The sequence below is a fragment of the Protopterus annectens genome, chromosome 1.part0 (genome assembly GCF_019279795.1).
Source record: "Protopterus annectens isolate FY-2018-M chromosome 1.part0, PAN1.0, whole genome shotgun sequence".
Classification (NCBI taxonomy): domain Eukaryota; kingdom Metazoa; phylum Chordata; order Ceratodontiformes; family Protopteridae; genus Protopterus; species Protopterus annectens.
In genome coordinates this window covers 1,097,363,909-1,097,382,460 of record NC_056725.1, presented here as the reverse complement: position 1 = coordinate 1,097,382,460, position 18,552 = coordinate 1,097,363,909, and the positions used below count along the sequence as shown (strand labels likewise).

Below are 18,552 nucleotides of genomic sequence, written 5' to 3'. Positions count from 1 at the left end.
CCTCATTTGGCTCTGCTAAATGAAAATTCACAGATAACAGTAGGATTTAAGCAGAAAACCCTCAAATCACCCCTTAGGGCTGTCTGAATGACAATCCCTCCTGGTCAACCCTCATACCAGTGATAGGGAACAACTGGACTGACTTGTCAGGAAGAGACTGGTAGCATATATGCAGTGGGGACAAACAGTGATAAAAAATATTCCATAACAGTATCACCAAACAAGAGACACACACACACACACACACACACACACACACACACACACACACACACACACACACACACACACACACAATACATGCCCTATCCACTTCCCTAGCCCTTACTCTAACCTTAACACACAAGCAGTCTTATATACACACAGTCATCACAAATGCCAAAACTTTCAGCATGTCCAAAAGTTTTGGCATTATCACAAACTCACACTTGACCAAATGCACACCTCCTCAGTAAAATCAACACTTGATGTTGCTCTTTTCACTTAGGCCTGCATGTGAAAAGTCCTTTCAAAAATGTCAGACACCAAAAATATCTGTTGATGATCTGTTCATTCAAAACAGTGTATAGCAACCATGTACACATGCACGCATGCACACACACACACACACACACACACACACACACACACACACACGTATATGTATTGTGAGTGAGTGTGTGTGCTCGTACATGTGTGCATGTGTGAATGTGTACATGTGTTTGTGTGTGCATGGACACAGCATATACCTGTATGTGTTCAGGGAATGAGCTTTTTATCTTTTATAAGCCTATTATTTTAAACACCTGTACAGCTTTCTGAATTGTCTTCTGTCTTCTCTCTCTCAGCATTGTTTCCACAGCTAGAATACTAACTGCTATTCAGGGACTACATTTCCTTTCAAGGACAACATTTCTTTTGAGGATACTTACAAAAATAGTAAGTCTGGAAACCAAGGGAGCAGCTGCCATCTTTTTCTGGCTTTCAAACCTGGGTTATTTGGCCAGTCCTCCCTTTTACACATATGACCTGCTTTTTAGGTTTTTGAGGTTCATAGGTAAATACTAGGCATGCAGTCTACCCCACTTTCACTGTCTGGTTAAGTGACTTGTCTACAGTCACACAACCATCAAATGGAGACTGACAGAATTGAACTCTGGACTACTAGAAGCAGCTTGGTGATAGCTTATGGCATTATCCTCTGCAGTAACTGCTAGGTTTTAAGCAGGAATGTTGCAGAGAGATTCATGAGAAAGAAACACAGTGAGGGTTACAAAGTGTAAGCAGGGGTCATTGCTGGTTACTCATCTTGTGTGCTATGTCCATACATAGGCTGTTAGCACTGCAAACATGTAGTACTGCAAATGGATAAATGATACCTAAAACCCTTCTGTCATGACTGCTCTATGCTGCTAGTGTTGAAGCTCAAAGACTATCTTCCAGGAGCATTCCTGCTTACTTGCATAATCATCATACTAATGGGACATTATCAACTTTACATAAGGAAAGACTGAAACTCAATAAAATCTTCATTTATTTTCTGAAAGTGACATTTCCTGAGGAACGGGACTGATTGTTTTTTTTTTTTAATTTACCTGGATGGGTGACAATGAAAAAAACTTGATTCCTTCATAACAGAAGATGCTTCTGGAAGATCTACTAGACATGGCAGAATTGATGCATCTTCTTACCTAGGAAATGGCTCTGTGACGTAACTCTTCTTAATAACCAAGTTTGTATTTAGAGTTTTAGGTCACATGTAAAGTAGCAAGATGTAAAGCAGATAAGACTGGTGTTAATCTTTGTCTGCAAATGATTAATGTCAACCTTATCTACGGTATTTCTAGTATCCATCAGACATGGCAATCCCACTAATCCTTTTCTTGGTCAAGGAATTGATCTGACAAGTGTCGATAGCCCAGTTATAGCATGTTGCTATCTTTTTCCAGTCCTAGAGCCTGATGACAGATACAGTGGACTTGAGCTAAGTGGTCTCATCTAACATCTTCATCAGAATTTTAAATGAAAAAGCACACCAGCTTCAACGTGACACTGATAGTGAAAATTGCTATTAAAGTGCTCAAAAATTTACTAACCCAAGATGTCCTGCAGGTGGTTATAGACAACACAGCCATATGTGGTGCGTAATAAAGTTAGAACATGGTTATAACAATTATACACAACTAGCAAGGAGCTATGGAAGTTGGCTCTACCTCTGAATATTTCACTTATGATGGCAGAGCTGCCTAGGGAGCACCATGTTCCAGAAGACTGTCAAAGTCATGCATTTCATCTAGATCACAAGTGGCAGATTTTTTGCCTCCCAGAAATCACAAATTACAGATTTCTATGAGAGCCTAAGAATGCCTTCTCAAATCAGAAAAAAAATTATTATACACTTTTCTGCCATTTCATCTGATTCAGCAAGTTCTGTTAAAAAGCCATCAAGGTCCCCTTATTTTGATAGATCTGTGATGGCCAAGGCCTCCATGATTCCCCTAACATTTAGAATGTGCCTTCACTCCATGTGACTTCCAATTAGGGAAGGTCTTCTGCAGCAGCAAGGAATTGTATTTTGCACTTTTCTCTCAGAGATGAGGCTGACATTTTGATTCGTAAGAATGCACTATTTTCATGTATTGTCTGTGTTTGGCAATAAGCCAGAAATCTAAACCAGGGTGTCCTATTTTTGTAAATGTAAGAAATCTACCTTTTGTTGTAAAGATCGCAACATTACCACCTCCCCCAAAAAGTCATCTTCATCTACAATTTTTGACAACTTTCCTCATTTGCTTAACTTAGATTTTCTTATTCATATATTAACTTTTGTTACTGCAGATTGTCAGCTTGCTTACTAAGGGAGCATATAATGATTCTTCTTGTATTAAATTTCCCAAAAAGGCATCTACACCTCTATGAGATTTGATTTTTGGTTTAGCTGGTATTTTAGGCAGCTCTACTTTTAACAGATAAATGAGCCATGAGGGTGTCAGATTTGCAAGCTTTGATGCAATTGGCAGCTATACTATACCTTTTATTATACCTAAAGTCACATCTTACACTCCTCTGAAACAGCTCTACCTCCCTTCAGTTTGTATTCTCATTCACTGAATATGGATGAAAATATACTTTATGGATCCTATGTGACATCTTTTGAGTTTACATCTCCACAACTATAAATAGTAGAAATACTGACAGGTTCATAGGTAAGCACTAGGCTGGCTACCATTGCAGACTATTTTAGGCCTAGCCAGTTTATACTATTTTGTGTCTCAATTAACCTATCCCATTTGTTTAGAGGCCTTACCCACCTGATAATATCTGAAATAGTCGATGAGCTTTCTGTCTTTTGCAAGCAAGCTGTTTGTAAACTGGCTTATTAACTCTGCAGCTTATTCAACTATAGGGAGCTACTATGTTGAAGTCCTATTTACAGGAGTCTAAGCTGTGAATATTGTTGTCTGTGCGACCTGGCTCTTCAAGCACAGGTTGTTTACCAAACCCTACAGTATGGTTATCTTCTAAGGTATTGGAAACATTTGCTGTTGTAGTCTTAGTGAAGGCTGAGAAAACCTCCATTAAATTATAGCACTTAAAATAGCAGCAACAACAACAAAGCAACAAGTGTAAAACCAATACTGACATTCTAATACTTCCAGAAATCAGAAACCTCATTGTTGATGAAGCAATTTAAAATGTAACAGCAAAGTAAAAAAAAAGATAGTAAATAAAGAAATGCTTTCAGACTTGTCAGCAAAATGTTTCTAGTCTCCCTAAGGCAGAAAGAAAATAGGATTTTAGGAGAATTAGGCCAAAGCAGCTGATATGGATAACGGTGCGATTTTAACACCTATTAATGTCTTTCTAAAATATAAAGTGCACTTATTTTATATATATGTGTGTGTGTGTTTGCATCTGTGTGTGTGTGTGTGTGTGTGTGTGTGTGTGTGTGTGTGTGTGTGTGTGTGTGTGTGTGTCTGTGTTTGTTTGTAGAAAATGAAAAAGGAGCGTAACACCACAGACATAAAACTGGAACTTTAATACAACAAAAACAAGAACAGGATAAGCGCTTTCGGCATGTGTCTTCCTCAGAAAGCGCTTATCCTGTTCTTGTTTTTGCTGTATTAAAGTTCCAGTTTTATGTCTGTGGTGTTACGCTCCTTTTTCATTTTCTTCTAATTTGTGTACTGGAGCGTTCTTTGGTGGTGCTACTGGAGTTTGGTACTGTTTTTGTTTGTACACATTGACTATTGTCACTGTCTAACTCTACAAATTTGCTGGAAATGGATTAATGCAGCATTCAAAGGCAGCAGTTGTAGTTTACTACTCTTACTCAGCTAAACAGATGAGAAAAATAAATATCCAACCTTAAAAAACAAAAATCCATGTTATTTTTAACAGGCCAGTTGTACAGCTGCCATATACTGCATCCCACCTTATCCATCAGTACCGCCATCATCATCATCATCACAATTGAAAACCTGACCATTTTTGATATTAGTCATGTAACGAAATAACTTAGACATGCAAATAAAATCTGTACTATACAGTTCATTGACAGACATTAATTATGGCAATATATGTCAGAGATTAAGTGAAATTATGTAGCTCTACAATATCTGTAACACAAATAAAGGGAAAATGACAAGATGCTTTAATAAATAGTCCTATTCCCCATCAAAAATTATTCAGGTTCTGCATCCAGCATTCTGAGAAGGAGGCAGTCAAATAAGTTACATGGCTAGAATTCATAAAGGCTACCAATAAGTCTATGCTATGTGTACACTTAGTGTAGCCTTGCTGGGTGACTAGACAGCAATGTGATAGGGATGTTCTTGAATAAGAAATTGTACATATAATGTACACTTATTGTATACTTAGCATTAACCTTTATGAATCCTAGTAATGTTATTATTAAAAATGCATTTTGTAATGCTTCCCTTTTGTAAATTTATATTAATGTTGTTACAATATTATACTGTGACCCACGACCAGACTAAATATTAAAGATGCAGGTAATTAAAAGTGACACAGTATGGCATAGGAAGTGTCTACACAAAAATATTTGTCACCTGAGGGTAAGGCGATGCCCTTGATTTGGACTTGGTGCGAGCCAGCCGAGACTTGTTGCCTTTCCTGGTGTCAGTGATGGTAGGTGTAGAATTGGTGTAGGAGAATGCTGGCTTTGATGCCGTCACTTGATCCAGTGAAAGTTGCAGCCCTTTGTATTCCATATCACTGTATGCAAAATCGACACAGGAAAATCCATAAATCAAAATCTGTTATCTCCAGACATTTTATTCAGTAGTATAACATGTTAAAGCAAGGTTGAGTTGTTTATATATATATATATATATATATATATATATATATATATATATATATATATATTTATATATTTATATATATATATATATATATATATATATATATATATATATATATATATATATATATATGTATATGGGTCTACTTCATTTCATTGAAAACTCATTTCACTGAAACTCATTTCATTGAAAACTCATTGCACTGAAACTCAGCTGCCTAAGCACAATTCACTCAAAGCTCACTTCACTGAAAACTCATTTGACTGAAACTCATTTTGCTGAAAGGTATATGCCCTGTTCCCCACTGTAGTGCAATCCTGCAGTTAGTATACATAGTAAGGGGGCGTGGGGAGGGTATATATTGTCTTCTGGAAAGACTTATTCATTTGATTTGTAAGTATCCATGTCTATAGTTTACAATGTTTAAAATAGATGGGGGCTATGCCCCTCACACCCCTCAATGTGGGGGGCTATGCCCCCTACACACCCCTTACTATATATACTAACTCCAGGATCGCACTACAGTGGAGAACAGGGCATATACCTTTCAGCAAAATGAGTTTCAGTCATACGAGTTTTCAGTGAAGTGAGCTTTGAGTGAATTGTGCTTAGGCAGCTGAGTTTCAGTGAAATGAGCTTTCAACGAAATGAGTTTTCAATTAAATGAAGTAGACCCGTATATATATATATATATATATATATATATATATATATATATATATATAGTATATGTATATGCACACACCCACACACACATAAACACACACACACACACACACACACACACACACACACACACACACACACACACACACACACACACACACACACACACACACACACACACACACACACACACACACACACACACACACACATATATATATATATATATATATATATATATATTTACATGCACACACAGAATGAAAGAAATTTTTCTTCATTCAAAAATCATGATCTTTTAAGATTATTTAATTTGAAAGTTTCTATTCAGTCTTTGAACAAACTCAGTAAAGGAATGAATCTAACATTGGAACAACATTGATATACATAGACAGGCTTGTAAAATGGACTCATTCATCACAGAGAAACACAATTTTAAGAGCCTATCATAATAGCAAGACAGAAAGCACTGTCAGTTTTAAACACAATGCTTCTAAATGGTGCTAAAGTTATCCTGTCCTAATAAGAAAACAATGCCAGAAATGGGGATATTTACATTAAACACATTAATAGAATAAAATATGGTATTTTCTTTCTCTCCACTTACTGAACTCTAGGATCACTGTGCCCTGTGGTCACATTTTACACCTCATGTAGGGTCAGCAATGAGGTACTCCCCTCACCAGAGAAGTTTTGTATGATTCTGGGCATGTATACAAGGTAGAAGTTAAGGGTGGTGAGTCTGTCATACTGCAGTTAATGCAGTTTTTTTGCTGTCCCCCTTGACAACATGCATGTGCAGTGAAACCACTAGCATAATGTACATGTTCACTGCCTAGGATTCCTCTACATGCACACATACAGTAGTCAGCAGATAGGGCAAATATCTTGCCCCCCCCCCCCCCCCCGCCATCATGACAGTAGTCAGTATTTACATTTCAAGAGAAATGTCACTGAGGTGCATTTCAGTCATGTATGCTGACTTGATATGGTTGATAATCAAAACACTGATTCCTACATGACATACAGAACTAAAAAGCCCATTATATTTTTCTCTGAGATTTGCTTTGATCATTACAAGCACTCCACCTTATGCTAAGATATTATTTCCACTTGTTCATCAGTGTATTAGAGAGAACATATTATAAAGACATATACTGTGTAGGTTTTAAATATGGCTATCTGCTAAACAGTGCCATTAGTAGAAGTAAGTTCAGACAGCAAACAGAAAGGTGAATAAATACAAGAAATTGACTCAACACCATATATTTGACATTTTAGTCTATTTCGTCCTCAGCATGTGCAAGTTTCAAACATTGCATAGGGTCCATCAGCCTGCCATTGTAAGGTAGGGCCTTGGAGGACTTAACTTAGAGAAAGCCTACAGAAGGCAAAAGAAGGTAGAAAATTTAGTCACTGGAAAGCAGTGTTCACTTATGTTAGACGAAAAAAAAGACTGACTTTTAAATTACTCGAAAAAGAAACACTGAAATATGAAAATACAGATGGAAAAGGACTTTTGATCCCTTCCCTGGATGTTTAACTAAAAAACAATGTCTACAAATCTTTAAAAACATTTTACTATGTAACGTCTCAGCACTAAAATGAGTGGTATTCGATTATATATATATAAAAAAATGTTGTTTTATTCATTCAGAGGCAAATATACATAACAGAACACAGAAAAAAGGCAAGAACACCTGAAATGTTGTTTCCATTTCTCTAACTCTCTTGCTGTGCTGTTTGTCACATACATTTGTCTTAAAGCTATGTCTGTGTCGTGTTAAATGCTATATTGCATGAACGTAGACTGCTTTGTTATTTCAAATGATTATAGACTTCCTACTGGGTTGAAGAAAATGCCAAAGCCTAATATATCTGTGAAATTCCTTTTGTTCATGAGGTCATTTGCCTGTACTGCCTTAAATGATGTGAAAAGTACTGGGTATGACTAAACATTAAAATGGATGTAATGCTTACCTAGGTTTCTGTCTGTGTGTGATGTGCCCATAAGCCTGTTTTTACTGAACAGCAGGGTACATAGATTGCAGAAATAACTAGCCTTGTTGCTAAAAGGCTGAAGAAAAAATTGTTTTGAGTACAAACCATCCCATCTAATAATGCAGGGTTCTAAGTATATTCTGCTTTAACAGTGAAAATCTCTGCCTTGCTTAGACAGAAAGAAAGTCAGCATCTTTGAGTTTGTCTTTATATCTAAGCATCTTACTAGGTCAGATGGCCAATGTGTTTTATTTCCCAGCTGTATCTATTTCATTTCTGGTAAACTGAAGTATGTGTGGATGGGGGAAGACTGTTAGTTATAACTTTCTGTATCACAGTGCTAGAAACAAATCAAGCAGTCAGGAAACCACCGTATCCAATAGGACTATTTGTGATCATGGATAGCAGACAATAAAGCCCTGTGGTTTAGAAAAGGCCTCATAATAATTGTATCCATCTTATTATCATGTAAGCCTAGAATGCTTTACTACTGTACAGAAAGTTGTGTTATCATTTTGTAGTGACCCGAGGATTAGAGGGCAGGGAAGGCGTGCAGACATAGTGGGGAGGAAGACTAATCCATTAAAGCCAGCCCGCCAGCAAAGAGGAGACCACAATCCCACTGCAAAAGAAAAAAAAATGAATGATGTACCTCTGACAGTTACGCTGCTTAAAATGTATGTTTTGCTTAGGAATCATGCCAGCAGTTTTTAAGGCAGAAAGGATTGTGAGGCAGAAGTGAGTATCTCATTGTCCATTCTCATCTGCTGCCAGATGCGTCCATCAACATTTGCCTTTGCTAATTCTCTACTGGACAACTAATCAGTGCATTTCTTTTCTTTACAGCTCCTATTCAAACAATACATTAATTTCTGCTGCATTTTAGCTTTCAAGGACATGCTAATTTACTGGAGTAATTTATTTTCAATCGAGTTAATCCCCTACCAAAATATAAAGTGCTCAATAAGCATGCATTAAACTTCATTATTTAAAATGCATATTAGCCAAATATTATTTTGCTGTTGTGATTAAACTTATATGACTAAAGGCATAGATAGCAACTCATGATCCACTTAAATGAGAGTAAAATGAAATGTTCATAGAAGAATATGGCCCTTTAAATGTTATTAATGTTATCAATAAAATATGTTCCCGTCTCCTGATTCCAATAGCTCCCAGGTCTTTTCTAACCAATGAAGCAGCCTTACTTGTAATCCACAGTTTAAGCTGTTTGATATGTTATGATTCTACAAGGCATGGGAGAGGTGCTGAATAGTCCAATGCCTGCATTTATTCTGGTGATGCCAGCATGTGATTACTTAGGAATGTTTCACAACACCCCAATTTCTGACCACTCCTTGTCACTCTCACCTAACCCTACCAAAGTCAAAGGGTCTCCTTCCCTGAAGGAGGAATGTTATCACCAGGTCCAGCCTTCCTTCACATTGTTGCCAGCACAGTGACTTTGTTGTGTAACAAAATATGGCAATGTAAGTAGAAAGGTGATTTGCCTTCAGCCCACTGTGTCATTATGCTAGTATTGCTTTAGGTGCTGGAAAAAGTACAGTTGTGACACTTACCATAAATGTAGATGTTTGAGTGTATTCACTGTTGCAGTCATTACATTTGGGTAATCTGCTGTCAGGTTGCCCTCAGTCGGCCTGATTAACAAAGTCTTGGGTCCTGCGTCGGTTGCTGTCCCTTCTTCCATGACGTCAGGTCGTCAGGGGTATAAAACATGCAGCCGATGCCATTACATCAGTTTTTCTTGCCCCAGATGTCAGGTGCCTCCCAAATGGGGAGCAAATAAAATTAAAAAACACAAAAATATACCTCCAACCAAAAGCAAATACACCAAAAAGGCTTTTAAGCATAGTAAAAGAAAGTAGAGGTATAGTCAGAGAAAAACAGGGGGCTGAAGGGAGAGTAACCAGGACTGCAACAGTGAATACACTCGAACATCTAAATTTATGGTAAGTGTACATAACTGTACTATGTTCTTTGTGTTTCACTGTTGCAGTCATTACATTTGGGTAGATTCCCAAAGCTATGATTGGGAGGAGGAATTTATACAGCATTAGGACCAGCTATAAGGCCCTGCAAGACAGCAGTGGCAAAGCCAGCTCTGGATTTAGAGAAAATTGGTAAATGATAATGCTTGGTGAAAGCATGTACAGAACTCCAGGTAGCAGCTTCTAGACTATTCCTGGTACGAACACCTCTGAGAAAATCTACAGAAGTAGATGCAGCCCTGGTGGAGTGAGATCTGATCCCCTGGGGGATAGGTTTTCCATGGTGCTTATAGCAGAAATGAATGCAATGGCTTATCCATTTAGAAATGGTTTGTTTTGAAATAGCCTTCCCCTCTGCCCCAGCAACAAATGCTACTAGCAATTGTTCAGATTTTCTTCAAAATTTAGATCTGTCCAAGTAGAATCTAAGTTGTCTGTGCATGTCCAAGGAATGCAGAATCCATTCCCCTTTGTTCTGTGGATTGGGAAAGAAGGTTGGAAAATGAATGGACTGATTAAGTGCCACAGTGGAAACCACCTTGGGCATGCAGGATGGATTAGTCCTCAGAGATACCCTGTCCGCATGAAATATGATGAAAGGCTCCACTGCCATAAGGGCCTGTAATTCAGATATCCTTCTAGCTGGTGATTGCTAAAAACAAGAAAGAAATTTTAAGTCTGCAGTCGCAGCTGGCTCGAAAGGAGGTAGAGTGAGTTTCTCCAAAACAAAGTTAAGGTCCCAGGCAGGGGTAGGAGCTCTCCTGGGTGGTCTCAAGTTTTTTGCCCCTCTGAGATACTGCTTGAGCAGGGGATGAGAAAAGAGGGGTGGTTCTGTGTTATAGTGAGCTGAAATAGCTAAAGCATGGATTTTAATAGAGGAAAAAGACAGGCCCTTGTGAAGCATCTCTGTTAAGTATTGCAAAATCTGAGGTAAATTGGGCGCTGCTGTGCTCATCCCTAAAGATTGGTTCCTGGCACAGAATCTTTTCCATTTGTCAGCATAAGATTTTCTAGTACTAGGTCTTCTGGACTCCAAGATGACATCCATCACAGGTTTGCTGAGGTATGTTAAGGGTGAATTTAAGTGATTAGCCAAGCTGCAAGGTTCAATGTCGGAAGCTGATGGTGCAGAATTTGGTTCTCGTGCTGAGACAGCAAGGAAGGTGTCTGAGGCAGGTGCCATGGAGATATTTGTGACACACTGCGCAGGAGCAGGTACCAGTGTTGGCGTGGCCAGTCTGGAGCAATCAAAATCATTCTTTTAGCAGAACTTTGCAGAGTAGAGGCAGAGGGGGAAAGGCATAGACTGATAGATTTTTCCAGCTGAAGGACAGAGCATCCACTTTCCAGGCTTTTTTGTAGGGAGTCCTTCTGCAAAATTTGTCCAACTGGTAGTTCTGGGGGGAGGCAAATAGATCTATGTCTGGGCTCCCCCATTTGCTTGTCAACATGTTGAAAATTCATGGTTCCAGTTTCCACTCGTGTTTGTCCATGAGATTTCTGCTTAGTCCATCTGCCAGTGTATTCAATTTTCCTGGCAGGAATTGAGCTTGTAGGTGCACTTGGTAGCTCAAGACCGTGTTCCACAATGTCTGCAGAGGGGGTAGGAATGTGTACCCCCCCCCTGCTTGTTTATGTACCACATAACTGTGGTGTTGTCCATTTTTACCATTAGTTGTCCTGGAAGAATGTAGTCCTTGAAGGCTGTCAGAGCATTCTGTACAGCTAACATTTCTTTTTGATTGATATGTAGGTGCATTTGATTTGGGTTCCATTTGCCCTGAATGCACTTCCCTGCCAGGTGAGCCCCCCATGCATAGTCTGATGCATCTGTAGTTAGGGTTTGGGTGGCAGGGGGTAGTGTGAATGGCAGTCCCTTGTTTTGGTGGCAGGCCTCTGCCCACCATAGGAACTCCAGTCGTAGGCAAGGTATGATAGGAATCATTGTTTCCACGCTGTGACAATGTTGACTCCATAGACTTTTTAAGTACCACTGTAGTTTCCTCATATGCAGTCTTGCATATGGAATTAGAAGAATGCAGGAGGCCATGAACCCCAAGGCTTGCAGTATTTGTTGTGCAGATAGCAGGGTTTTTGTGGCCACTTGTTTGAAGTAAGTTACCAAATGAATTTGCTTCTCTGGCATGAGGAAAGCCATCTGGGCAGTTGTATTCAAGCTTGCACCCAAGAATGTAATCTGTTGAGAGGGTACCAGTTGTGATTTATTTTCGTTTATGGTGTACCCCAGACAAGTTAGAACCTTTTTTATAAATGTCAGATGATTTAGAAGAATGCCCTGGTTTTCTGCCTGAATTAGACAATCATCCAGGTATGGATATATTTGAATATTTATTTGCCTGCAAAATGCAATTACTGGAGCCAGGCACTTTGTGAATACACTGGGCACTGTAGACAAGCCAAACGGCAGTGCAGAGAACTGATAATGCAAGTAGTCTGCTTTGAAGCGTAGGTATCTTCTGCAAGATTCCCTGATTGGGATTTGCAGGTATACTTCTTTTAAATCTAGAGTTGCCAACCAGACATCTTTGCCTAGCATAGGAAGTAACTGGTGAAGAGTCAGCATCTTGAATTTTGGAATATCCAGAAAGGTGTTTAGAGTAGACAGGTCCAGAACTGGACATCATGATTTGTCTTTTCTGGGTACCAGGAAAAGGATGAAATAGAAACCTTGTCCCTTTTCCTGTTCTGGTACCGGTTGGATAGCCCCCATGTTTAAGAGGGAAAGTACTTGTTTTTGAGCCTCTGCCCACTGATTTGGGGGCAGGTCTGGCCACCCATTTGGTGTTGGCAATGTGTGTTAATGAAATCTGTATCCCTGGGTCACTATATTTAAAACCCACTTGTCCTGGGTTATGAGTTCCCAGTTTTTTGCATGAAGAGCAATCTTCCCCCCAAAGGGGCGGCTAAAAGGTAAGTGCTTGGTAATTTTAAAGGAAAGTCATTGAGACTGTTTACTATAGGGGGGTGTCTTGTTATTTCCAGATTTGGAAGTGGAGGCCCCCCACTGCTTAGTTCTGAGAGTCCCCTGGGACTGAAACCTGGTGTTTTTGGTGTGTCTGGGTTTGGCTTGAGAGGATCTGGAAGGAGCTGGAAAGGACCAATTCTTAGTAGGCCAGTGCCTACTAAATATTGGAGGTTGCACTTGTAAGAAATATTTTACAGTTTGCATAGATTTAGCTTTATCTTCCATCTTTTTTAAAACTTCTTCAGCCTTATTGCCAAACAGGCAGTCCTGATTTAAAGGAGAATCCAACAATTTTCCTTTAATATAATCAGGCAGAGATTGCTCCTTAAGCCAAGAATGCCTTCTAAGCACAGACCCAGTTACAGCAGCCCTGCAAGAGGCCTCTAAAGAATCAAAACCACATTGCAAAGTATGTTTTCCAACTTGTTCAGCAGAATGCAATAAATCCTGTAAGTCTTTATTTTCCACACAGTCAGAAATCAACATCATTTTCTGTTTAAACACTCCAATAATATGCTGTTGATATTTTAACATATGAAATTGGCAGTTTAAAGCCCTGATTGCCAAGGGTGCAGAAGTATAAATCTTTTTACCCCATCTATCCAGTGCCCTGAAGTCTCTATCAGAAGGGGTAAGATTTTTAGCAGTAGAAGCCTTAATGCCCTTAGGCCCCTGAGAAATGGTTTCAGGATCTGCAACAGCATTTTTGAAAAGGAACTTGTGGGACTCAGGAACCCTGTAGTACCTGTCAGGTTTACTAGGAGCTGGAGGCAGGGAATCAGGGGCCCAACTGGATTCCAAAAACACATCATCAACAATGACTAGTACAGGAGGTATAGCCAAAGGCCTACGCTGAGGTAGACGAAGAAAATCCCTAAGCCTCTTTTTTGAATCAGAAAATTCCTGACTTTCCCAGTGGAAATGCTCTCTTAAGGTATGTAAAGTTTCCCCAAAAGAAAAGTCCTCTTGGGGAAGCAGAGGGAATGGAATCCACTGCATCAGAATCCTCATAAGTAGGTATGGACAAATCCAGGTCATTAGAAAAGTCATAAGAAACAGAGTCCTGATCAGAAGATTCATAGTCAAGCTCAGCCCTAGGCCTCTTAGAAGGGGGGTTGACTATCCCTGATTAAAGTAATTAGATCTTCAGCCATTTTATTTATTTATTTATTTATTATTTATTTATTTATTTATTTGCAGTTGGTTTACCAGGATAGTCCATTGGGCCAAAAGAACCCGTTTTCAATGGAGTCCTGGGGAGAAAAGCTCCAGCACATAAAAAGTAAGTTACAATCACAAGATAGCTAACTATTATTAAGTTATACAAGTAGTGGGTAAAACATTTAGTTCAAAAGTCAAGCAGTATTCAAAATACAATAAATGAATATTAATGTGATGTACATGAGCTGAGACAATAAGGAGATAACATAGCAGAGTTGTGTTGGAGAAGGAGCACAACATTACAGTACAGTGTAGTTATTCAGAAGGAAACACGCTTTGTTAGGTAAAGTTGAGCCTGAATGTATACAGGAGGTAGGATGACATATATTTATGAGGGAACAATCCCATTGGGACCTAAGATGTGAGTGAAGAGATTTTGAATAGGTAGTGATTAGAGGTGGTAGGATGGATGGTGGGAGTGAGTTCCAGAGACGGAAAGGTTAGAGGATAATAAGTGTTTACCTGGGGGGTGAGATGGTTTATGGACTTCTAGTAGGTTTTGATTGTTGGACCTTAAGACTCTATTTGGAAGGTGCATTTTGAAGGCAGAAGACAGAGAGGGACAAAGAGAGGGGTTGAAAATAAGCTTATGAGCTAAAGTCAACTGTATATAGTTAAGATGATTAGGTAGTTCGAGCCAGTTTAGTTTTTGGAGAGAGGAACAGTGGTGGGTGGAGGACCTATGGCTATTAGCGAATTTGGCAATTTTGTTATAACAGGAGGAAAGCTGGCTTTTTAGAGAGGACTGAAGGTTAGTCAGTAATGGAGCACCGTAGAGAAGAGAGGGAATGAGAAAGGAATTTGGAGGAACTAGTAAGATACTGATTTTGAGCATACCTAGTTTTTGATGTGTTTTCTTAATATTTAGTTGTAGATGGGAGTTGAATTTAAGTTGATTGTCAATTAGAACACCTAGTATCTTGGTTTCAGATACCAGTTCCAAGGGTGAGTTGTTTTGGCTGGTAATTGAGAAATAAAGCATTTGGTCCATTCCATTTTGATCATTTGTTTTTAGGCATAGGGGCCTGAACATGTGGCCTGGGCGTCGGTTTTTTTAGACATCAGTCGAGATTTAGGCCTTACTATTGAAGGTGGAGTTGGTTTAATATGCAAGTCTGTAGGCCTGAATACACCCTCAGAAGTCAGTGCCTGCACAGCAGCTCTGGACCTATCCAAGGTAGAGACATCCACGGGTTCCATAGGTGAAGTATCTTGCAGCATACCAGACTCTGAATGGGTCTCAGTAGAGGCCTGCGAGTCAGAGGTAGCGGGTATCAGGGGCTGTGAAAGTGCCTCACCGGTGAACTGGCTACTGGCTTAGGAGAAGTGTTGTCAGCAGTTTCGGACCTCAACGACCTGTCTCTGTCTTTATCTTTGCATTTTTTCAAAATCCCGGTAGTCAGATGGCTAACCGACATCATTTCTGGATAATTAAACCGAGAACCAAAATATTTAGAGGCAAAAATGTACCAACGACGGATAGTGCACTGATTAAATAAAGCACAAAACCGACAGCAAGGTAAGTCGCAGTCAGGGCCTAGGCAAGGAATACAGTACAAATGAAAATCTTTATGAGGTATTTGCTTTCCACAAGTAATGCAATTATTAACTTTTACTGACATTGGTAAAGAGCAAGAAAAAGTTTACCCAACGGGGTACTTAGCTTTTAGTTGAAGACTTCGGTTCTGAAACTCGAAAATGAAAATTTCAGGAGTCGGCCGACCGGCACTTGCGAACTGCTTCTGCTTCGGGCACCGCACGGCAAGAAAGACTGATGTAATGGCATCAGCTGCATGTTTTATACCCCTGACGACCTGACATTATGGAAGAAGGGACAGCAACCGATGCAGGACCCAAGACTTTGTTAATCAGGCCGACTGAGGGCAACCTGCCAGCAGATTACCCAAATGTAATGACTGCAACAGTGAAACAGGAAGAACAACTGTGAGAAAGAGGCCAGGAACTAATGAACAACCTCTGCTATAATCCACATGTCTGGACATGAGATGAATTACGGTTAAATAAAACATTTGACATACGAACAAGCAACAGTCTTCATTGCATCTTAGGTACTCAGTCTCCCTTCCTGTCCTGATGGCTTTGCATTGAACTCTGTCTGCTAGCCATATCTATGTGCTCTAGAGAAGGTATACATTGGAGAGGTTGACACAGCTACTGATATAAGATTTTCATAATCGCAATTATGCAATACAAGGTACTTAGCATTCAAAAGCATGCATGCTAATTGAACATCCAGTCAGTGAGCCTATTTTAAACAGAGCATACCCCAATAGAAAGAAGTGTGGCCATTGACGTTTTATTGAGTGACTGGTTTTCTATTGTAATATACTATATTAGTAAAAAAATACTTTATGTGTGATAGGATAATAACATGATGACTATCAGACACAGTCTGCAAAATTCTGGATAGCTGAGACTTATGATTATCATGAATGTAATCGATCATACTGACAGTAATCATATCTCTCTTCTGCCCATAATTTTGAAGAAGGTTCCCAATTTTCCTCATATTTTGTCCTGTCCCATGTAAAATATTTGATTTTATGCTCAATCACTAATTATTTTATAGGACAATAATGCCAGACATTAGAGTTTCATACTTTGTACATGTCAGAAATGTATGTTAATACCAAAACCTGTACTTAAAACTTTTATTTCATTTATGATTTAGTTACTGGAGATGTATTCTACCATTTATCCCCCTTATTTTGTTATACAAAATTATTTAAACTGCAGCTAGTCATGTAACCCTCAATATTTATTTAAAAAAGACAATCCATTATTTTCTCACTTGCTTCTACTGCACTACACTGATGTACTCTGCAAAAGTACAGACATAGGTACCATACATATGCGCAGTACCTCAGTATGGAGCACAGGAAGGAGGAACATAAAGTGCCATTTGTGACACTGCCAGCCCAGCTATCTGGAATTTTGTAAATAATTCTATGTCATTTGTGAATATTGATATGATTTATGCATAACTGTATGTTATGTACTGAGGTTCAATAATGTAACTGCAGTATACCCTGCTGGAACATAGAAGATTAACTTACAAAACTTCAAGAAAATAAGTTGAAATTAAGTGTGTTACAATGTGCTACAAAAGTTACTTAATGCAGCAAGAAGACAGGAAATCTAGAGCTAGATGTTTTTTATTGTCCTGGAGAGAAATAATTACTAGGTTTCAAATGTAAAAGCGTTTTATTGTTATATAACTTCCATGTTCTGCAAACTTGGAACTGTACTGGCCACTCCTAAATAGCCTTGCTGTTGGTCACACTTACTATCTGGACAATAGTAACATTACACAGTAGGATGGGTCACCCTTTGTAAGGGTCTTAAATAGTTAATAAAGAGGGGTTGGTGGCAGTGATAACTACCTTATAGTCTGGGCAGAAGAGGGCATAACTAGTAAACTTGTGCCAGCCTTCCCCAGGAGTGTCTGTGTTTGTATATAAATCAAATCTCAAAGTGTGTGTGTGTCAGCTACTTGGGGCAGGGACACGAAGCACTGGTTGGATAAAGAGGGTGCTGGAGGTCTTGGCTTGACCCCTCAGCTGAGATCTTAACCCTATAGCTGTGCCACTGGGGAGCCTTAGTGGGGATCTGGAGAAAGAGGGAGAAGCCAGCCCCTGACTGACTGTGATCCCTGTGTGGTCTTAAGGGAAATTGTACTTTACTGTGCGTGTACTTGTCATCCTCCCATTGTGTAACTCCCTCACTGTTGCCAGTGGTGAGGATTGAGGCACCTTGATTACTGGGCCAGTGCAGAGGTGTCACACCATTATATAATGAAATTGTTTAAGAAAGGAAAGCAATTTCTTTCTTAAATAAAGCCATTGTATATTAGCAATAATCCATTCCTATGTTTGAGTATACCAGGGTTTACCACATTTGCCTTTATTTAATTACTCAGGCTTCACCTCTGTGATTAAGCCAAACCAACTGTGGGTAAATGCTGATATACCCACATACACCTGTAGATCAATGCTAAATTATAATAGCCTAGTATGCAACATTTTTATAGAGCACTAATATTCAATTCAGATTTTTAGAATTTTCACTGTAAAACAAGAACTATGAAATCACCAAAGACTTTGTGTGTGTGTGTGTGTGTGTGTGTGTGTGTGTGTGTGTGTGTGTGTGTGTGTGTGTGTGTGTGTGTGTGTATACATATATATATATATATACAGAGAGAGAGAGAGAGAGATCCCTGTCAGAAGAGCAGATCTAAATCTCAAAAGACTGGAAATCAAAATATCTAAAACTAAAAAATTATAAATGGAATTTGCCCTTTCTCCATTGTTGTGTGAACTTATAGTTGGTATATATAATT

General features: G+C 39.0%; 1 protein-coding gene across 1 annotated transcript in view; it reads right to left on the bottom strand.

The window, feature by feature from the left end:
• The window catches only part of SIM1 (SIM bHLH transcription factor 1), a 410,929-nt gene that overhangs the window by 31,561 nt on the left and 360,816 nt on the right, over positions 1–18,552 (bottom strand). The window contains exon 9 of the mRNA XM_044071142.1: positions 5,052–5,217. Coding sequence (XP_043927077.1) covers positions 5,052–5,217 — 166 coding nt within the window. The remainder of the gene's footprint in view (positions 1–5,051; positions 5,218–18,552) is intronic.